Source organism: Tachyglossus aculeatus, chromosome 9, assembly GCF_015852505.1.
Source record: "Tachyglossus aculeatus isolate mTacAcu1 chromosome 9, mTacAcu1.pri, whole genome shotgun sequence".
In the NCBI taxonomy this organism is placed as follows: Eukaryota; Metazoa; Chordata; class Mammalia; order Monotremata; family Tachyglossidae; genus Tachyglossus; species Tachyglossus aculeatus.
In genome coordinates, this window is record NC_052074.1 from 19,940,536 (window position 1) to 19,957,023 (window position 16,488).

At 41.2% G+C, this 16,488-nt stretch overlaps 1 protein-coding gene across 2 annotated transcripts in view; it reads left to right on the top strand.

Annotated features, from left to right (window-relative positions):
- Positions 1-16,488, top strand: part of MACROD2 (mono-ADP ribosylhydrolase 2) — a 1,236,128-nt gene that overhangs the window by 843,537 nt on the left and 376,103 nt on the right. For both annotated transcript variants that reach the window (XM_038750842.1, XM_038750843.1), the window contains exon 8: positions 12,605-12,678. In XM_038750842.1, coding sequence (XP_038606770.1) covers positions 12,605-12,678 — 74 coding nt within the window. The remainder of the gene's footprint in view (positions 1-12,604; positions 12,679-16,488) is intronic.

Genomic DNA, 16,488 nt, shown 5'->3' on the forward strand with positions numbered 1-16,488 from the left:
CAGCCATAAGATATGACTGTTGTACTGAAAATCAGTTCTGGGATCTATGAATTCACCTGGATATCTTAAAGTCCCTCTCTGACAAGGTGATTATATGGGACAGAGTGCAAAATGATGGCAAACTGCACATTTTGGATTCTTTTTTCCTTAGGTGCAGTAACCTAATGGCTTCTTCATGTTCTCCCCATTCCAAGGTGACTCGTTGTACTATTTCAGCAAAATCAAATTGATGTCTAGGTTAAACCAGACGACCACACAGGACCTCAGTTGTGAAGATGTACTACACAGTGTGACAGCATTTCCACTCCTGCGGGTACCAATAGCTTGAAAATATTTTTATGACAAGCACTGCACGTCCCTTTTTTAAGGAGAACCTGTAAAACAACATTTATGTTCCATAATAGCTGATTTGAACATGCCGGACAAACACTTGTTGTGTGTGAATAGTGCTTAAATGTAGTGACACCTACTGACTGAAAAAATGACAAAGATATTGGACCTTTGACAGTGGAAAGAGACACCCAGGTTATAGTTCTTTTTGCCTGCTGTGTGACTTTGAGCATGTTACTTAACTTTTCTGGGCCTCAGTTATTTCCATTGGACAAATGAGGAAAACTACGTGCTTTCCTTTCCTTTTTAGGTTGTGAACCTCATATGGGACAGCGTCTGGTCTGATCTGATTGTCTTAATTCTACTCTAGTTATTAGCACACTACTTGGCACATAGTAATCTCAGCTTCCTTCTGACAGTCTTCTTGGTTCACCTATTTCTCTGGCCGCTCCTTCTTAGTCTCTTTGGCAGGCTCTTCCTCTGCCTCCCACGCTCTGGGATTGGGAGTCCCTCAAGGCTCAGTTCTGGTTCCCCTTCTATTTTCCATCTACACTCACTCTCCTGGAGAACTCATTCACTCCCACGGCTTCAACTACCATCTCCATGAGGATGATTTCCAAATCTACATCCCCAGGCCTGACCTCTTTCTTTATCTGCAGTTTCACCTTTCCTCCTACCTTCAGGACATCTCTAACTAGATGTCCCATCCATCCCTCAAACCAAATATATCCAAAATAGAACTCTTTATTTTCTCATCTAAACCCTGTCCTCCCTCTGTACTTTGCATCATTGTAGACAGTACCATTATCCTCCCTATCTCATAAGTGTGTGAGCTTGACATTGTCCTCAACCCATCTTTCTCATTCAACCCACATATTCATTCTGTCACCAAATCCTGTCCCTTCTACCTTCACAACATTGCTCAAATCTGACCTTCGCTCTCCATCCGAACTGCTGCCAGGCCAATGCAAGCACTTATGCTATTTTGCCTTGACTACTGCACCTGCCTTCTCGCTGACCTCCCTGCCTCCTCTCTCTCCCCATTCTAATCCTTACTTAACTCTATTGCACAGGCGACTTTTCTAAAAAGAAGTCCAGTCCATATATCCCACTCCTCAAGAACCTCCAAAGACTGCCCATACACCTCTGCATCAAACAGAAACTCCTTACCATAGGCTTCAGAGTACTCATTCAGCTTCCCCCCTCCTACCTTACCTCATTGATCTCCTGCTACAGCCCAGCCCACACACTTACCTCCTCTAGCACCAGTTTTTTTTCACTGTATCCCATTCTCATCATCTATCTCAGCACCAACTCATTTCCCACGTCCTCCCGCTAGCCTGGACACCCTTGCTCTCCAAAGCCAGGCTATGAATCTCCGCACCTTCGAAACTGTATTATGGTCACATCTCTTCCAGAAGGCCTTCCCCAATTAAGCCCTATTTTCCCCGACCGCTTCTCCCTTTCGTGCCATCTTTGCATTTGGATCTGTGACCTTTGGGCATTTGGTATTTTCCCCACCTGCCATCCCACAGCACTTATGAACATATGTATAAATTATATATTGTAAATTATTTAATGTTTGTCTCTCCCTCTGGAGTGTAAGCTCGTTGTGGGCAGGAAACTTGTCTACCAACTCTGTACTCTTCCAAGCTCTTAGTACAATGCTCTGCACACAGTAAGTGCTCAGTAAATTCCATTAATAAGAATGATGGTATTTAAGCACTCACTATATGTCAAGCACTGGTCTAAGTGCTGGGATAGGAGAAGCAGCATGGCATAGTGGATAGAGCACGGGACTGGGAGTCGGAAGGTCATGGGTTCTTATTCCAGTTCTGCAACCTCTCTGCTGTGTGGCCTTGGGCAAGTCACTTAACTTCCCTGTGCCTGTTACCTCATCTGTAAAATGGGGATTAAGACTTTGAGCCCTATGTGGGACAGGGACTCTATCCAACCTGATTGCTTGTATTCACCCCAGTACTCAGTACAGTGTCTGGCACATAGTAAGCACTTAATAAATACCACAAATATTGTTATTACTAATAATAGTGTAATTATTAATAATTATGATTACATTACAAGATAAACAGGGGTGACCCAGTCTCTGTCCCTCATGGGGCTCACAATCTCAATCCCCATTTTACAGATGAGGTAACTGAGGCACAGAGAAGTTGAGTGACTTGCCCAAGGTCACAGAGCAGACCAGGGACAGAGCCAATATTAGAACACAGGTCCTTCTGATGGTTGATAATTGATTTTATGAGGACTGTGATGTGATTAAGATATGCAAATGTGACTACACAATAAGCACTGTGTTTGGCATCTAAAAACAGCAATTGGCGATGAGGTAGAAGCAGCAGGAGCCAAAAAGGATTTGAGAGTACCCTGGAATCCTATTAACCTGAGTGAACTCAGATCATACTCATTAAGCAAAGGTCCTGATTATCACAAATCCCTAGACATTTTCTGTGCTGGTGAATAGCTGTGGTTTACTCATGATGATGTTGAAGATGAGCATAGAAAAATCAGGGAAGCATTTAAAAAACTATATTAGGGTCACATTTGATGCCTCCTAGCACAAGGAAGCAGTCTAGGGTTAGCAAATAGTTGCCCAGCAGGAGAAGCATGCATACAAGCAACAAATCTGCACCTGTTACCTTTATGTCCAGATCCAGGAATTAACACCAGGCATCTCATTTAAACCAGATGCCACTGAGCCACTGTTGAATCACCCAGATGCCCTGCCCTGATTACTCCTGCCAGCAGCCCCTTGGGTAGGCATGTTACTTCTTAGGGTGCTGATTAAGTGGAACCCCTTATGATGCTAAAATGAGCTGTATTTATAATGGGATGTCAGTGGCTTATTTCCCCCTCAGCCCATCCAAGAAAGCTGGGCTAATCAGAATGGATAGAGCTAATCAGAATTCCTCCCCGCCTGTGCCTGGTCATCAGGACCCATTATACCTCAGCTGGCAGGGAGACCAAATTAACTGCACAAAAACTCATTAGAAGCCCCAGGAAGACCATCTCACAAAACATCAACTTACGTGGGACTGTTTTTGTTTAGCCTGGCCAGACCTTTTTGTTGTGAACCGTCCCTGAAAACATTTAGTTACAACCCATTTTGAAAAATCAAAGTCTTCAAGGGAAAACTACTGAGCTGCACTTGGAGAATATCCCAGCTTGTAGACATATGCCAGCAGGCTTTTATTTTCTTAAAACGTTTCACAGCATTTGAACTAATGAGTATTTTGGTATTTGCTGGCGTTTTGAAGTGCTGATTGTGGAAATCACTTAGAAGAGGTTCCCTTCCTCCTCCCCCTTCCAGTTAGACTTGTTTTAACCATTGGGAAAGAGTGGCAGAGAGGGTGTAGTTCTCTCGGACCCCCTGGCTTTAGGAGGTGGAGGATGGGCAGAAGCAGGGCATGGTCATCAGAACACACATCCTCTCCCTCCCTCTCTTCTTCTGGTATTCTGTCTTGGCCAGTACCACATTAAATAGCTTTAATGATGCTTAGAAGGAATCTTTGGGCCTCCGTGCAATGAACAGAGTGAGAGTAAATTTAAATTGGGGGGATGGGAGGTAGGTGTCGACTGGTCCCCACTATCCTAAAGTTCATTAGAACCTTAATCTGAAATTTCCCATTCATTCATTTAATCATATTTATTAAGCGCTTACTCAGGTCATGAAGGCCCTGTCCCTCATGCGGCTGATAGTCTAAGGGGGAAGGAGAACAGATATTTGATCCCCAATTTATAGATGATGAATCCAAGGTATAGAGAAGCTGTGACTCCTAAAATCACAAAACAGGCAAGTTGCAGAGCCTGAATTAGAACCAAGCGTCCTGATTCCAGGCCCATGATAATAATAATAATAATGATAGCATTTATTAAGTGCTTACTATGTGCAAAGCACTGTTCTAAGCACTGGAGAGGTTACAAGGTGGATCAGGTTGTCCCACGGGGGGCTCACAGCTTTCATCCCCATTTTACAGATGAGGTAACTGAGGTCCAGAGAAGAGAAGTGACTTGCCCAACGTCACACAGCTGACAAGTGGCGGAGCCAGGATTTTGAACCCGTGACCTCTGACTCCAAAGCTCGGGCTCTTTCCACTGAGCCACGCTGCTTCTCTGATCTTTCTGCTAGGCCATGTGGCTTCTTTTAACCTAAACTTGAAACTGTGTTGTATATCATTTTCAAAAGTGCTTTGTATTTGGCATACGCACATGAAGTTTTGGTTATGCATAATTAAAATCTGTCCATAGATAAGGACAAGTTGGGTTTAATGTATTGTTTCGATTGCTGTGTGGTTTTCTTCTGTTATTTCTCCTGCTATTTTTAAGGGGCTCTCTGGCAGGGCCTTCGTGTGGTCTATGAGAATTAGCCAAGTTCTGTCACTTATTGAAGAAATTGGATGTGAAGAACATTCAACCTTCAATGTACTCTGTGCATTTCTGCACCTTCTACTGCTTTAGTTCCTTTCTTTCAAGCAGAAATTTAGATTTTGGACTGAAGCAAAGAATCAATCCACTGAGCAGCCGAGTTGTGATTCAGGTTGTTAAGCTACTAAAACCCAACTATTTGAAGCAGCTCCAATCAAGTGTAAGGCTGGCAAATCAAGTGAAGACTTTTCCTCAAATATATAGCACGACTAACAGGAGAGATTGCTTTTGATGGTCCTGAGTGGATTTTAAATGTAAATTCTTATCTAGCGAAGATGGAAGTGATTTCTTTATATGCCCTCTTTGACCAGCCCTTTAGGAAAAGATTTGTTTCCTTTTTATAAATTTTTTCCAAGTGATTTATGATTATTTTTCAAGACCTTGCATCATCTCCCTGAGAATTATGGTAGTGGCAGGAGGAACAGTTTGCATGGAATAGAAGTTTCATAAACCGTTTTTCAGGTCATTGCTATCATTTCCTAGAAATATAAAGTCTTGAAATAGATACTAGAACTCATAAATTTGATCGATCCCAGCACTTAGAACAATGTTTGACACATAGTAAGCACTTAACAAATATGATTATATGATATATATGTTTGGCCAACTCATGAACATAGACCAATATCTGAGCAAGGGTGTTTAAGGCAGGTCATTTAAAACTTTTATCTAGTATAGGAAAGCAAAATTAGCAGAAAACTTATTCTTCACATTATTTTCTTTGTAAGCTAAATGAAAAATATTAATACAGACACATGTCTGTGATTATTGTACAACATATGGAAGGTTGTTTGCTAATGGCAAAAATCCCAGTACTGAAATAACTGAAAATAGTAGATGTATAACTAGATTAAGGAAATAACTTTGGTACTTTTTCACATATTAGCACATATCGTACTCTCCCAACCACTTAGTGCAATACTCTGCACACAATAAGCATGCAATAAATAACACTGATTGCTTGATATTGCAGCCTAAAGGGAAAGACAGGCATTACAAGCAGCATGGCTCAGTGGAAAGAGCCCGGGCTTTGGAGTCAGAGGTCATGTGTTCGAATCCCGGCCCCACCACGTGTCTGCTCTGTGACCTTGGGCAAGTCACTTAACTTCTCTGAGCCTCAGTTACCTCATCTGTAAAATGGAAATGAAAGCTGTGAGCCCCCCGTGGGACAGCCTGATCACCTTGTGACCTCCCCAGCGCTTAGAACAGTGCTTTGCACATAGTAAGCGCTTAACAAATGCCATCGTTAAATTACAATAAATCGACATGCCCAAAACAGAACTCCGTAACTTCTCACTCAAGTCCTGCCCTCTTGATGACTTTCCTATCATTTTAGAAAGCACCACTGTCCTACCTGTAGCACGAGCCCCTGTCTTTGGAAATTGTTCTCCACTCATCTCTCTCATTCAGCCCACATATCCAATCTGTCACCAAATCCTTTTGGTTCTACCTTCACAAAATCACAAAAATCCACCCTTTCTTCTTCATCCAAACTGCTACCAGCACTTATCCTAACCTGCCTTGACTACTGAGTCAGTCTCCTTGCTGACCTCCCTGCCTTCTGTCTCCTCCCACTCCAGGCCATACTTCACTCTGCTGCCTGGATCATATTTCTCTCTCCCTCCTTCCTCTCCCCCTCCTCTCCCTCTCCATGCCTCCCGCCTTACCTCCTTCCCCTCCCCACAGCACCTGTATAGATGTATATATGTTTGTATGTATTTATTACTCTATTTATATTGTACATATTTATTCTATTTATTTTATTTTGTTAATATGTTTTGTTTTGTTCTCTGTCTCCCCCTTCTAGACTGTGAGCCCACCGTTGGGTAGGGACCGTCTCTATATGTTGCCAACTTGTACTTCCCAAGCGCTTAGTACAGTGCTCTGCACACAGCGCTCAATAAATACGACTGAATGAATGAATGAATATTTCTAAAAAAAAGTTCAGTCCATTTTTCCCCATTCCTCAAGAACTGCCAGTGGGTGCCCATTTATCTTCCTATCAAACAGGTACTCCTTACCATCAGCTTTAAGGTGCTTTTTCAAGTAGCCCCTTTTTACCTCACCTTACTGATTTTTCTACTCCAACGCAGCACACAAACTTCCCTCCTCTCACACCACCAACCTGTTCATTTTACCTTGATCTCTTCTTTCTCCTTGCCGACCTCTTGCCCTGCCTCTGGCCTGAGACCCCCTTCTTCTTCATTTCTGACAGACCATATCTTTCCTCACTTTCAAAGTTATATTAAAATCATATCCCCAACTAAGCTCCCTTGCCCTCTACTCTCTTTCCCTTCTGCATTGCCCTTGCACTTTGATCTGCATTCTTTAAACACTTGATATTCATCCCACCCCTATCCCCCACAGCATTTATGTATATATTCATAATTTATTTTAATGTGTGTCTCCTCCTGTAGGTGGTAAGTTCCTTGTGGGCAAGGAAAATATCTACCAACTCTGTTATATTGTGCTTTGCACACAATAAGAGCTCAATAAATGATTGGTTGATTGAGTGATTAGATAAGGCAGACAGTTTGTCTGCATATAGATATGACATCATTGTTGCATAAACACATTGATCAGCAGTTGCATTCTTAACACTTCTCAAGAAAGAAAAGAGAATCCTAGGAATGGAGTGCCCATTTGGATGCTGTCTGTACTTCTTGACTATCACTTTCCATTTTATTTTTTTTTTTGTGGCTTTGCCCTTTTCAGTATTCCACAGCAGCATTCACTGCAGTAACATGGGCCGGTGTCACTCTTATTACTTCACCTGTTTTATCTTTTGTGAAATTGAGCCCTTAGCCCGAATCGTCTGAGTTGTTGCGCTGGCAATCGGTTAACTGCGAGGCTCCTTGAGCTCATTTCTCTCAAGTAATTTGATTTCCACGTGCTTTCAGGGATTGCTTTTTTGGTTGAGGTGGGGGAGGATGAGGGGTAGACTTGAGCTGTACAGATTGATAAATACAGCTTGGAAAGAAAACAAAATAAAACAAAGTAAAGTTTAAAAAGCTCATCTCACACTTCTCCTTTCAACTAAACTTGCAAAGTGAAGCGGCTTTCTTTCTCTTTGATTCAGCCATAAGGCCTTCGAGTACTGGAGCCAACTTGTTGCCAACTTGTACTTCCCAAGTGCTTAGTATAGTGCTCTGCACACAGTAAACGCTCAATAAATATGATTGATTGATTGATTGGAGCCCAATTCACAAATATGGGTGGTAAAAATCAAGTGTTGAATTGAGCCAGTTGTATGGAGTTACTAATATTTAGATGAGCCTCATAATAGATCCCTATCACTTTGCCGACTTTAATGAATATTGAGGATGAAGAAAGGTGTTTTAGAAATCTTTTTTTAATTCTGTTTGATCGTGTTTATGCACAAAGAGGAATGCATCATATTTTCCTCCCATTAAAACAACAAGGGAAATGGCCCATAAGAGATGGATGTGGGTTTCCTATTCAGGGGTCAAGACTATTTTGTTCCTCTCCCAGGGTTTGGATACTCATAGTAATTCAGGACCAGTTTAGTAGCTCTGTTCACACTGATGGCTGGTGAGTATGGCAGCTGTCTTATAGTGCACAACCTACTTGGTGATTTATGTTTCCATAAAATTTGCCAGTATTTTATCACAGCTTTGGGCCAGTGCCCCGCTGAGAGGAGGAAAATATAACAGTTTAAGGAAAATGCTGCTGGGGGAAAATTGTTCAGTTGAAAATAAAAAAACGTTCAGTGAATAAACAATAGTATGTTTTAGACTGGGGAAATTTGCACAGGCATTGTTCTCTATAGTTCTTGGAAGGCAACCTTGTAGAATAGACAGACACACAATCAAGAAGAGAATGGCTGGTTGCTAAACCAATATATTTGAACTCTGCTGGATAAGGTGGCCTAAATGGTTGTTCATATGAATGGGATGTATCTTTGTAATAGGATTTCCTTTAAGAATGATGGGTTTGAGCTCTTATTGAATTGTTATCAATGGGTCCATCTTTAACTATAAACAGACCTTTGATTGCTGAACCTCGTTTGAGAGCAAAAGCTTCTGTGTCTGAAAAGTTCAATGAATATATAAGAACTGGATTTGGCGCACCTTCAGAGTTAGGGAGTGTATGTTAATCTTATCTAGATTTGTATTTAAACCAGTTTGGTATATATTTTTTTTTTCCTTTCAGTGTAAAGCAGCTTTAAAATCAGAAGTCACAAAATCAATTGAAATTTCACTCTCCTTTGGATGTAATAGGTCCATCTCTGCTTAACTTAGCTTAAAAATCCATCTCACTGGATTGGCCCTTCTGCTGCTGAAGATAATCTTTCCTTTTTTCTATGAGATACTTCCCATTCTGAAAAGATTCTTTTCTTTTCCTTGAGAAATGATCAACTCTCTGTGACACCAACCCTAAAGCCAGATCTTCATCTCCAGATGCCCCTGTTCTGGCAGGGACATGCCCCTGTTCTGGCAGGGACATGCCCCAGTTGTAGACTGTTTGCATGATGTTTATCCATGACTAAGTATAGACTAGAACTGTAAAAGCTCTGAATTCTTATCCAAGCTCAGTCACTGTCCCACCATGCAGGTGTGAAATTTACACACATTTACCCTCTATGAGCCTCAGGTTTGTCCTCTAAGTAGGGTAGTTGCACCCGCCTACCTTGTTTGACTTCTAAGAAGGTTAAAGAAGTAAAAGTATTATTAGTATCCATTGTATTTGTTAGTATTTACTTTGTGAAAGGCACTGTGCTAAATGTTGGGGAGGGGTACAAGGATATTGATGTAATCAATCGACCAATAGTGTTTTTTGAGTGCTTACTGTGTGCAGACCACTGTGTTCTTGGGAGAGTACAACACAACAAAGGAGGTAGATGCATTCCATACCCACAAGGAGCTTACAGTCTACAGGACTAGACAGATATTAAAATTAATTATGGCTATGTATATGAGGGCTGCGGGGACGAGGGTGGGGGGAAAATCAGGTGCTTCAGGAGTACAGATACAAGGGCATAGGTGATGCAGAAGAAAGAGGGAGTAGAGGAAATGAGGGCCTAGTCAGGGAAGAGCTTTTGAGGGAGATGTAATTTTCATAAGTCTTTGAAGGTGCAGAGAGTAGTAGTTTGTCATATATAAAGGGGGAGGGAGTTCCCGGCCAGAAGGAGGACATGGGCAAGGGTTTGGTGGTGAGAATGATGATCAAGGTAGGTTGGCATTAGATGAGTGAGGTAGTCGGGTTGGGTTGTAGTATGAAATCAGCTAGGTGGGGTAGGGGTCTAGTTGATTATGTGTTTTTTAAGCCTATGGTAATGGGTTTCTGTTTTATGTAGAGGTGGATGGGCAACCATTCAAGGTTCTCGAGGACTAGGGAGCATGGATTTTTTTTATTTTTTATTTTTTAGTAAACTGATCTGGGCAGTGGAGTATAGTAAAGATGGGAGTGGAAGGAGACAGGGAAATCTGAGAGGCTGATGCAGTTGTCAGGGTGGATTAGGATAAGTGCTTCGATTAATGTGGTAGTAGTTTGGAGGAGAGGAAAGGGCAGACGTGAAGGTAAAACCGACAGAATTTGGTGAAAGATTGAATATGTGGGTTGAATGAGAGAGATGAATTGAGGATTCTGGGCTCGTGAGAGAGGGAGGATAGTGGTATTGTGTACAGTGTACAGTGATGGGAAAGATAGGGACAGGACAGGGTATGGGGGGAAGTTGAGGGTTCTCATAAAGTTGGTCTTTCAGGATGTAAGTCAGGAAGGGGGAACACTGAGCAAAAAATACATCAGGAAAGTAATAACAATGAAAAAAGCCAAACCAATAATTAGACAGTAAGCACTTCGTAAGTATGATTGATTGGCACATACTAAGCACTTAATAAATACCATTAAAAAACACACCAGTAGAAAGGGTGACATTGGTTTGGAGATGCCTGTGGCAGCTTTCATCTTCCTCCCTACATAGGGGCCAGGAGGAAGGTGGGGTGGGGTGAAAATGCAGGGGGTTCAAAACTTCCTGAATCCCTGACCATACAAAGATCAGAGCAACAGTGGTATTGATTGAACACCTATTAAGTGATAATAATAATAATAATTATACTATTTAAGTGCTTACTATGTGCTGGACACTATACTAAGCACTGGGGTGGATACGAGCAAATAGGCTTGGACAGAGTTCCTGTCCCACGTGGGGCTCACCGTCTCAATCCCCATTTTACAAATGAGGTAACTGAAGCACAGAAAAGTGAAGTGACTTACCCAAGGTCACACAGCAGAGCCAGGATGAAAATCCATGACCTTTGGACTCCCAGGCCTGTGCTCTATCCAGTATGCCATGCTGCACATTGCTAAGCTCCTGGGAGATGCAATAGAAACATAAGACACATTACTGCCCACAGAGAGCTAACGCTCTAAAGGGGAGACAGACATGGAAATAAGGCATCTGAAATGCTGGGGCTTGGGCATCTGTGTCCACCCTGTGTGCCGGCTCCTTTTATCGAGGCTGGGACAGTCACATCTTCCTCAAACAGTGGTACTGTAGGCCCGGCGTAGAGTGATCTGAGGCCACGACCTGCTGCTGCCACCTGAGCAGAAATGACAGGTCATTCTGTCATTCTGGACAGCTCGTCCAGAATCCCGTCACCATTGCTTTTACCCTAGTATGCTCTCCCAAGCTCTTCTTACAGTGCTCTGCACACAGTAAGTGCTCAAATACCTTTGATGATATTGCTTCAGCCAGGGCTCGCCCCAGGAAACTAGGTCTTCTTCACTTCTTTTTGCCTCTGTTTCTCTTTCTCTCCTCGCCATCTGCCCCATCCACTTTTCTTTACCACCCCACCCTTGATTTTCACTTTCCATCATCCTCTTTGGTCCCAATTCCATCCTGCCTCAGGTGGCCAGATCTTTATTCCCATGGTTATCAGTGGATGTAACCACTCTTCTTTCCATTCATCCCTCTTACCTTCTCTGATTCCATTGAAAGACTAAAAATAGTCTTTTTTTAAAGACAGCAGCAACAGTGATGAAGAACGTTTGCACGTAATGCCAGGGTGACATGCCCTTGGGAGAGCAAAGAGAGGTAAATTTTGGCCTGGGATCATCTTCTGCCTTGAATTCATATGAGTTTTATTGTGATTCTGTTCCCTTTCCCACATCAGTTCTCTTCACTGTTACTTCAAGCGCTTAGTACGGTGCTTTGCACACAGTAAGCGCTCAATAAATACGATTGAATGAATGAATGGTAGCTCATTGGGCCAGATAAAAGCCAGTCTGCAGAAGGTTGTATATATGTGTGGTAGTGTAAATATCTAGACTGTAAGCCTGTTGTTTTGTAGGGACCATCTCTATATATATTGCCAATTTGTACTTCCCAAGTGCTTAGTACAGTGCTCTGCACACAGTAAGCGCTCAATAAATACAATTGCATGAATGAATGAATATACGTAAGTATATGTACGTATACACATATATATTCTAAAAGTGTAACTGATGTATAATCATTTTATGAGGAAATTTGTTTATAAACAGCTCAAACTGAGTGAGAAGTATCGTCTGACTGGAAGCTGTGATTTTCTGCATTCAAGTTAATTAGGTTTAATTGGTGCCCAACTGAAGTGAGCGTTTGTTGTAAGGAAATCATTCAGGAAGGAAGAATTGAACAGGCCTGATTGATATCTGGAGAAATAAGAAATGTGGCAGAATCAGGTGGCTTAAAGGGTTTTCATGCTGCAAGCTCCAGGTGAATTTGCAGATTTAGAAATTGTATGTGGATTTGCATGTATATCCTCTTATATATAAAAGCATGTATTTCCCCCCAGCCACTGGTTCACACTTTAATCTGTTTTTATTTTAGGTTTTCCAAATGAGCCAGCTGCTAACATTGCCCTAACCACTATTAAAGAATGGTTAAAAAAGAATCATCATGAGGTAAGGGGAAAACAGTTCATTTTATAATCACAATTCAAGATTACATGACAATCACCTAACTCCATTAATCGTACATCAACAAATAAGTTGTTTATCTCTGAAAAATGTTTTTTGTTGCAAAAGTAGTTTTGAAAATTACATTTAGTATTTTCTCAGTGAAAGAGAAAAGGGTCGTTTTATTTGCCTTGTAGTATTTCAAGATAAAAAGCACTTTTTAGACAGCTAGAGCGTTTTAATGACATTGTAATATGAGTCAGAAAAGAAATGCCTATAATATATAGTAGAATTGGGAGCAAGGAAAGTATAGTAGTTTTAAAAAATGTTCAAAGTAGACTTGTAATCTATGTTCTTAGAATATTTCCTGAGTTTATTAATTTTCTAGAATTCCCGCACTTTTTTTGTGTATTTCCTTCAATGTGTACCTCTCCATTTCCTTAATGTTAGATCTAACTGTGAGATTTGAATGGGATTGGATTTCCTCCATCTAAGCTGTCAAGGTCATGATTTTGTGAGAAACAAAATGCTTTCAACAGAATGCTTTCTATGTTGCCTATTCTTTTCATTTAAGACTATCTTATGGGCTATGTGCAGCAGTGTTGAACTAGAGAAATGCAGAAGAAAAAAAGAAACAGGATACGTAGATGAATCATGACGCCTTAAATTTTAGACACTTGGCCATTTGCATATTAGCATAGCAAAGCAGATTTCAGAGAATGTGCAATTTAGTGTTTTTTCCTCCTGGTGTTTTTATCTTTGGACTTGTGCATGTGCACTGATCAGTGATGTTATCGTGATGATTGAATTGTATTCTGTGCCATTTTGGTGTGCATTTTTAGATTTCGTTTTTTTTTAGATGATAGGCTTTATGGAAATGATTGGTTGGATAGGTAGAACTTGGTTGTTTGACAGTAAAAGATTATCTGTGGTTATCTTCTCATTTTTGAAGGCACAGCAATGGCAAATCCAATGAATTGCTCTAACTTCCACATCCCTAAAGACAGGTAAAATATGGGAAACTTTCATAGAAAAGGAAAAACTATCCGGCCTAAAATAGCGGTTGCTTTCCTGGCTTTGTTTAGACCTGTCTTCCTGGATCTTTCCTTCCTTTCTCAAGAAGAAGGTTTGGCAGCTCAAACTGGGATTTTGTTTAAATTGCCTTAGTAGTAATTTTCAAAAATATTTAGTAATTAGAATGTTTCTGAGGGTTCAAAGATGCTGATTCCTGGCTTAGTTATACAGATTGTTATAGGCACAGTACAGAAAACTAATAAGGTCAAATTTAACAGTCAACTTTCACAAAAATTGACCAGAAAACCAGTTTCTTTTAAAAAGTTTCAATGCTGTAAAAATGTTTTTGCTACTTCAATTGATTTTCTTCTTTTTGCTCTTTTTTTTTCCCCTTCTCTCAAGCATTAAATGGAATAAACACATCAGGGGATTTTAGAGCTTTAAAAAAGCAAAAGTGATTTTGTATTTTCTACCTTCGTTTTTCTTAGAATAGATGAATCATCTTATTGAGGGCATCCCTTTGTCTCCCATGGATATCTCTTTGTTTGAGTATTGTTCCTCTTAGCTGAAGTCTTGGTTATTCAAGCTGTGGCATTAGGGACTTTTGAAACAAGTCACGATGAAAAATACCATCACTATTTGGTGGTGCTTTGTTTTATGGTATCACAAAGCCAAACAATCTTTATGGACGGAGCAGAGTATGGCGATTTCCTCAAAGATTGACCGTTTTTTAGCTGACCTATCAAAGTGAATGTACTCTTTGTCAAGTTTACTTCAGGTTCCGTTTCAGCACTACTAGCAAAGATGGGGAGGAGGCAGGGTTGGATTCCAACTACAGCCAAATCAGAGGTAGGCGAGCAGGAGTTCAGAGTGTTGCTTCCTGAATTTCCTGGAAGATTTGCTTCTCCTTTCCTCCATAAGCCTCTATTTCCTTCTTCCTCTACCCCAGGCTCTAGACATGTTACTCCTCTCTCTCCCCTTTCCGGTCATTGCAGGATTGGAGAAAGAGATAAGGCTTGGTCTGGACTGGGAAGGGTATGCCAGGCAGCCAAAGCAGTCCACCGTTTGAGTGGTTCACCCCACATTTCCCAGGGGATTTGCTGCTCTTCTCTTCCAAAGACACCCCCAGACTCCAGGGCTACTTCTCTCCCCATTCCCCCTTCCATGGGGCTGGGGTCAGGGAAAAAGGCAGCAGCAAATATTAGTTGGTTCACAAAGCCTCCTAGTCACTTCCAAACTGATATACAGGGAAATGCAACAGAAATATTTCCCCACCAGTCAATTATGGTGAACACTCAACAGGCAGAATTTTGCCCACCAATCAATCCTCCCTGGGGGAATGAATCAGACAAGGGGGTGGGAAAGTTTGATCATAAATCAATGTTTTGATTGTAAGAATCCAAGAATCAATCAATCAATCGTATTTATTGAGCGCTTACTGTGTGCAGAGCACTGTACTAAGTGCTTGGGAAGTACAAGTTGGCAACATATAGAGACAGTCCCTACCCAACAGTGGGCTCACAGTCTAAAAGGGGGAGACAGAGAACAAAACCAAACATACTAACAAAATAAAATAAATAGAATAGATATGTACAAGTAAAATAAAATAGAGTAATAAATATTTACAAACATATATACATATATACAGGTGCTGTGGGGACAAAGAACAAAGCCTATCATTTCTTGGGTAGTGAGGGAGTGCATAGGTTAGCAAGCTACTATCCTATTGTGAACCCTTGTTTACTGCTGGATCTTCCCACCATACTTCTTCAGAATATTTAATATTTCTATTCAGAGATCTTTTTGTTGCCACTTTCACTCATTCAGTCGTGTTTACTGAGTGCTTACTGTGTGCAGAGCACTGTATTAAGTGCTTGGGAAGTACATATCGACAACATATAGCGACGGTCCCTACCCAACAATGGGCTCAGTCTTGTGGATTAGTGAAATTTAATTCAAAAAGATTGCACCATGAAGTCAATCTTTGATTTGTAGGCTTTCTTGAAAACCAAGATAAACCAAAATTATCTTAAAAGTGAGAAGTTGATCTTAGTGGTAACTAAAAAGCAAGCCTTGGACTTAAAAAAAAAAAAAAAACAGTCTAATGGGCCTACTAGCAGATAGCTGCTGTAGGAACATGACATTGATTCCTGGGAATTGATAGCAGCAAATAGGTCTTGCTGATCAGCCAGGAACTGCCAATTACACATTGGTGAAGTGCCACTCACGCTAAGGCATTATAATCAAACATGTAAGTAATTGCTCCATTCCAGGATCATTTTTTTTTTCAAGCAATAAATTTATCAGACTACTGAGTGGGCTAGAGAATGATGGTAATGAAGAAGTGAAAAATCAAACGACCGAATCCTGAAATTGGAGTTCCTAATATATGTTATCATCTAGCTGTTTTTTTGTGTAATCTTGTTTAGTTTGCAGAATGTGTGGCATTTCTTTCTTCTCTAACCACCTTTTGAGTGCCCAGCTAAGGCATGCCTTTCAGTTGACTATACCACGATGTGTTCCGCATTTTAAATTAACTGGAGAGACAGTTGCCCCCAATTATAATGCCAGCAACAACTCGGAAGGAATTCCACGGTGGCTATTGGGTTTGATGGGGTGTTGGGAACGGAGATCAGTCCGAGCCACTTGCCGAGTTTCCCAGGAACCCGTGTTTCTGTGGCCCCACCTGAGACACAAGAATAATCATTTAGAACTTGTTAACACCCAGAGGGCCTTTGATTAAACCTGCTGTGTGGGTGCAGTCATGCAAATAGGAGGCACTTACCTGCGGTGACAGGGTGC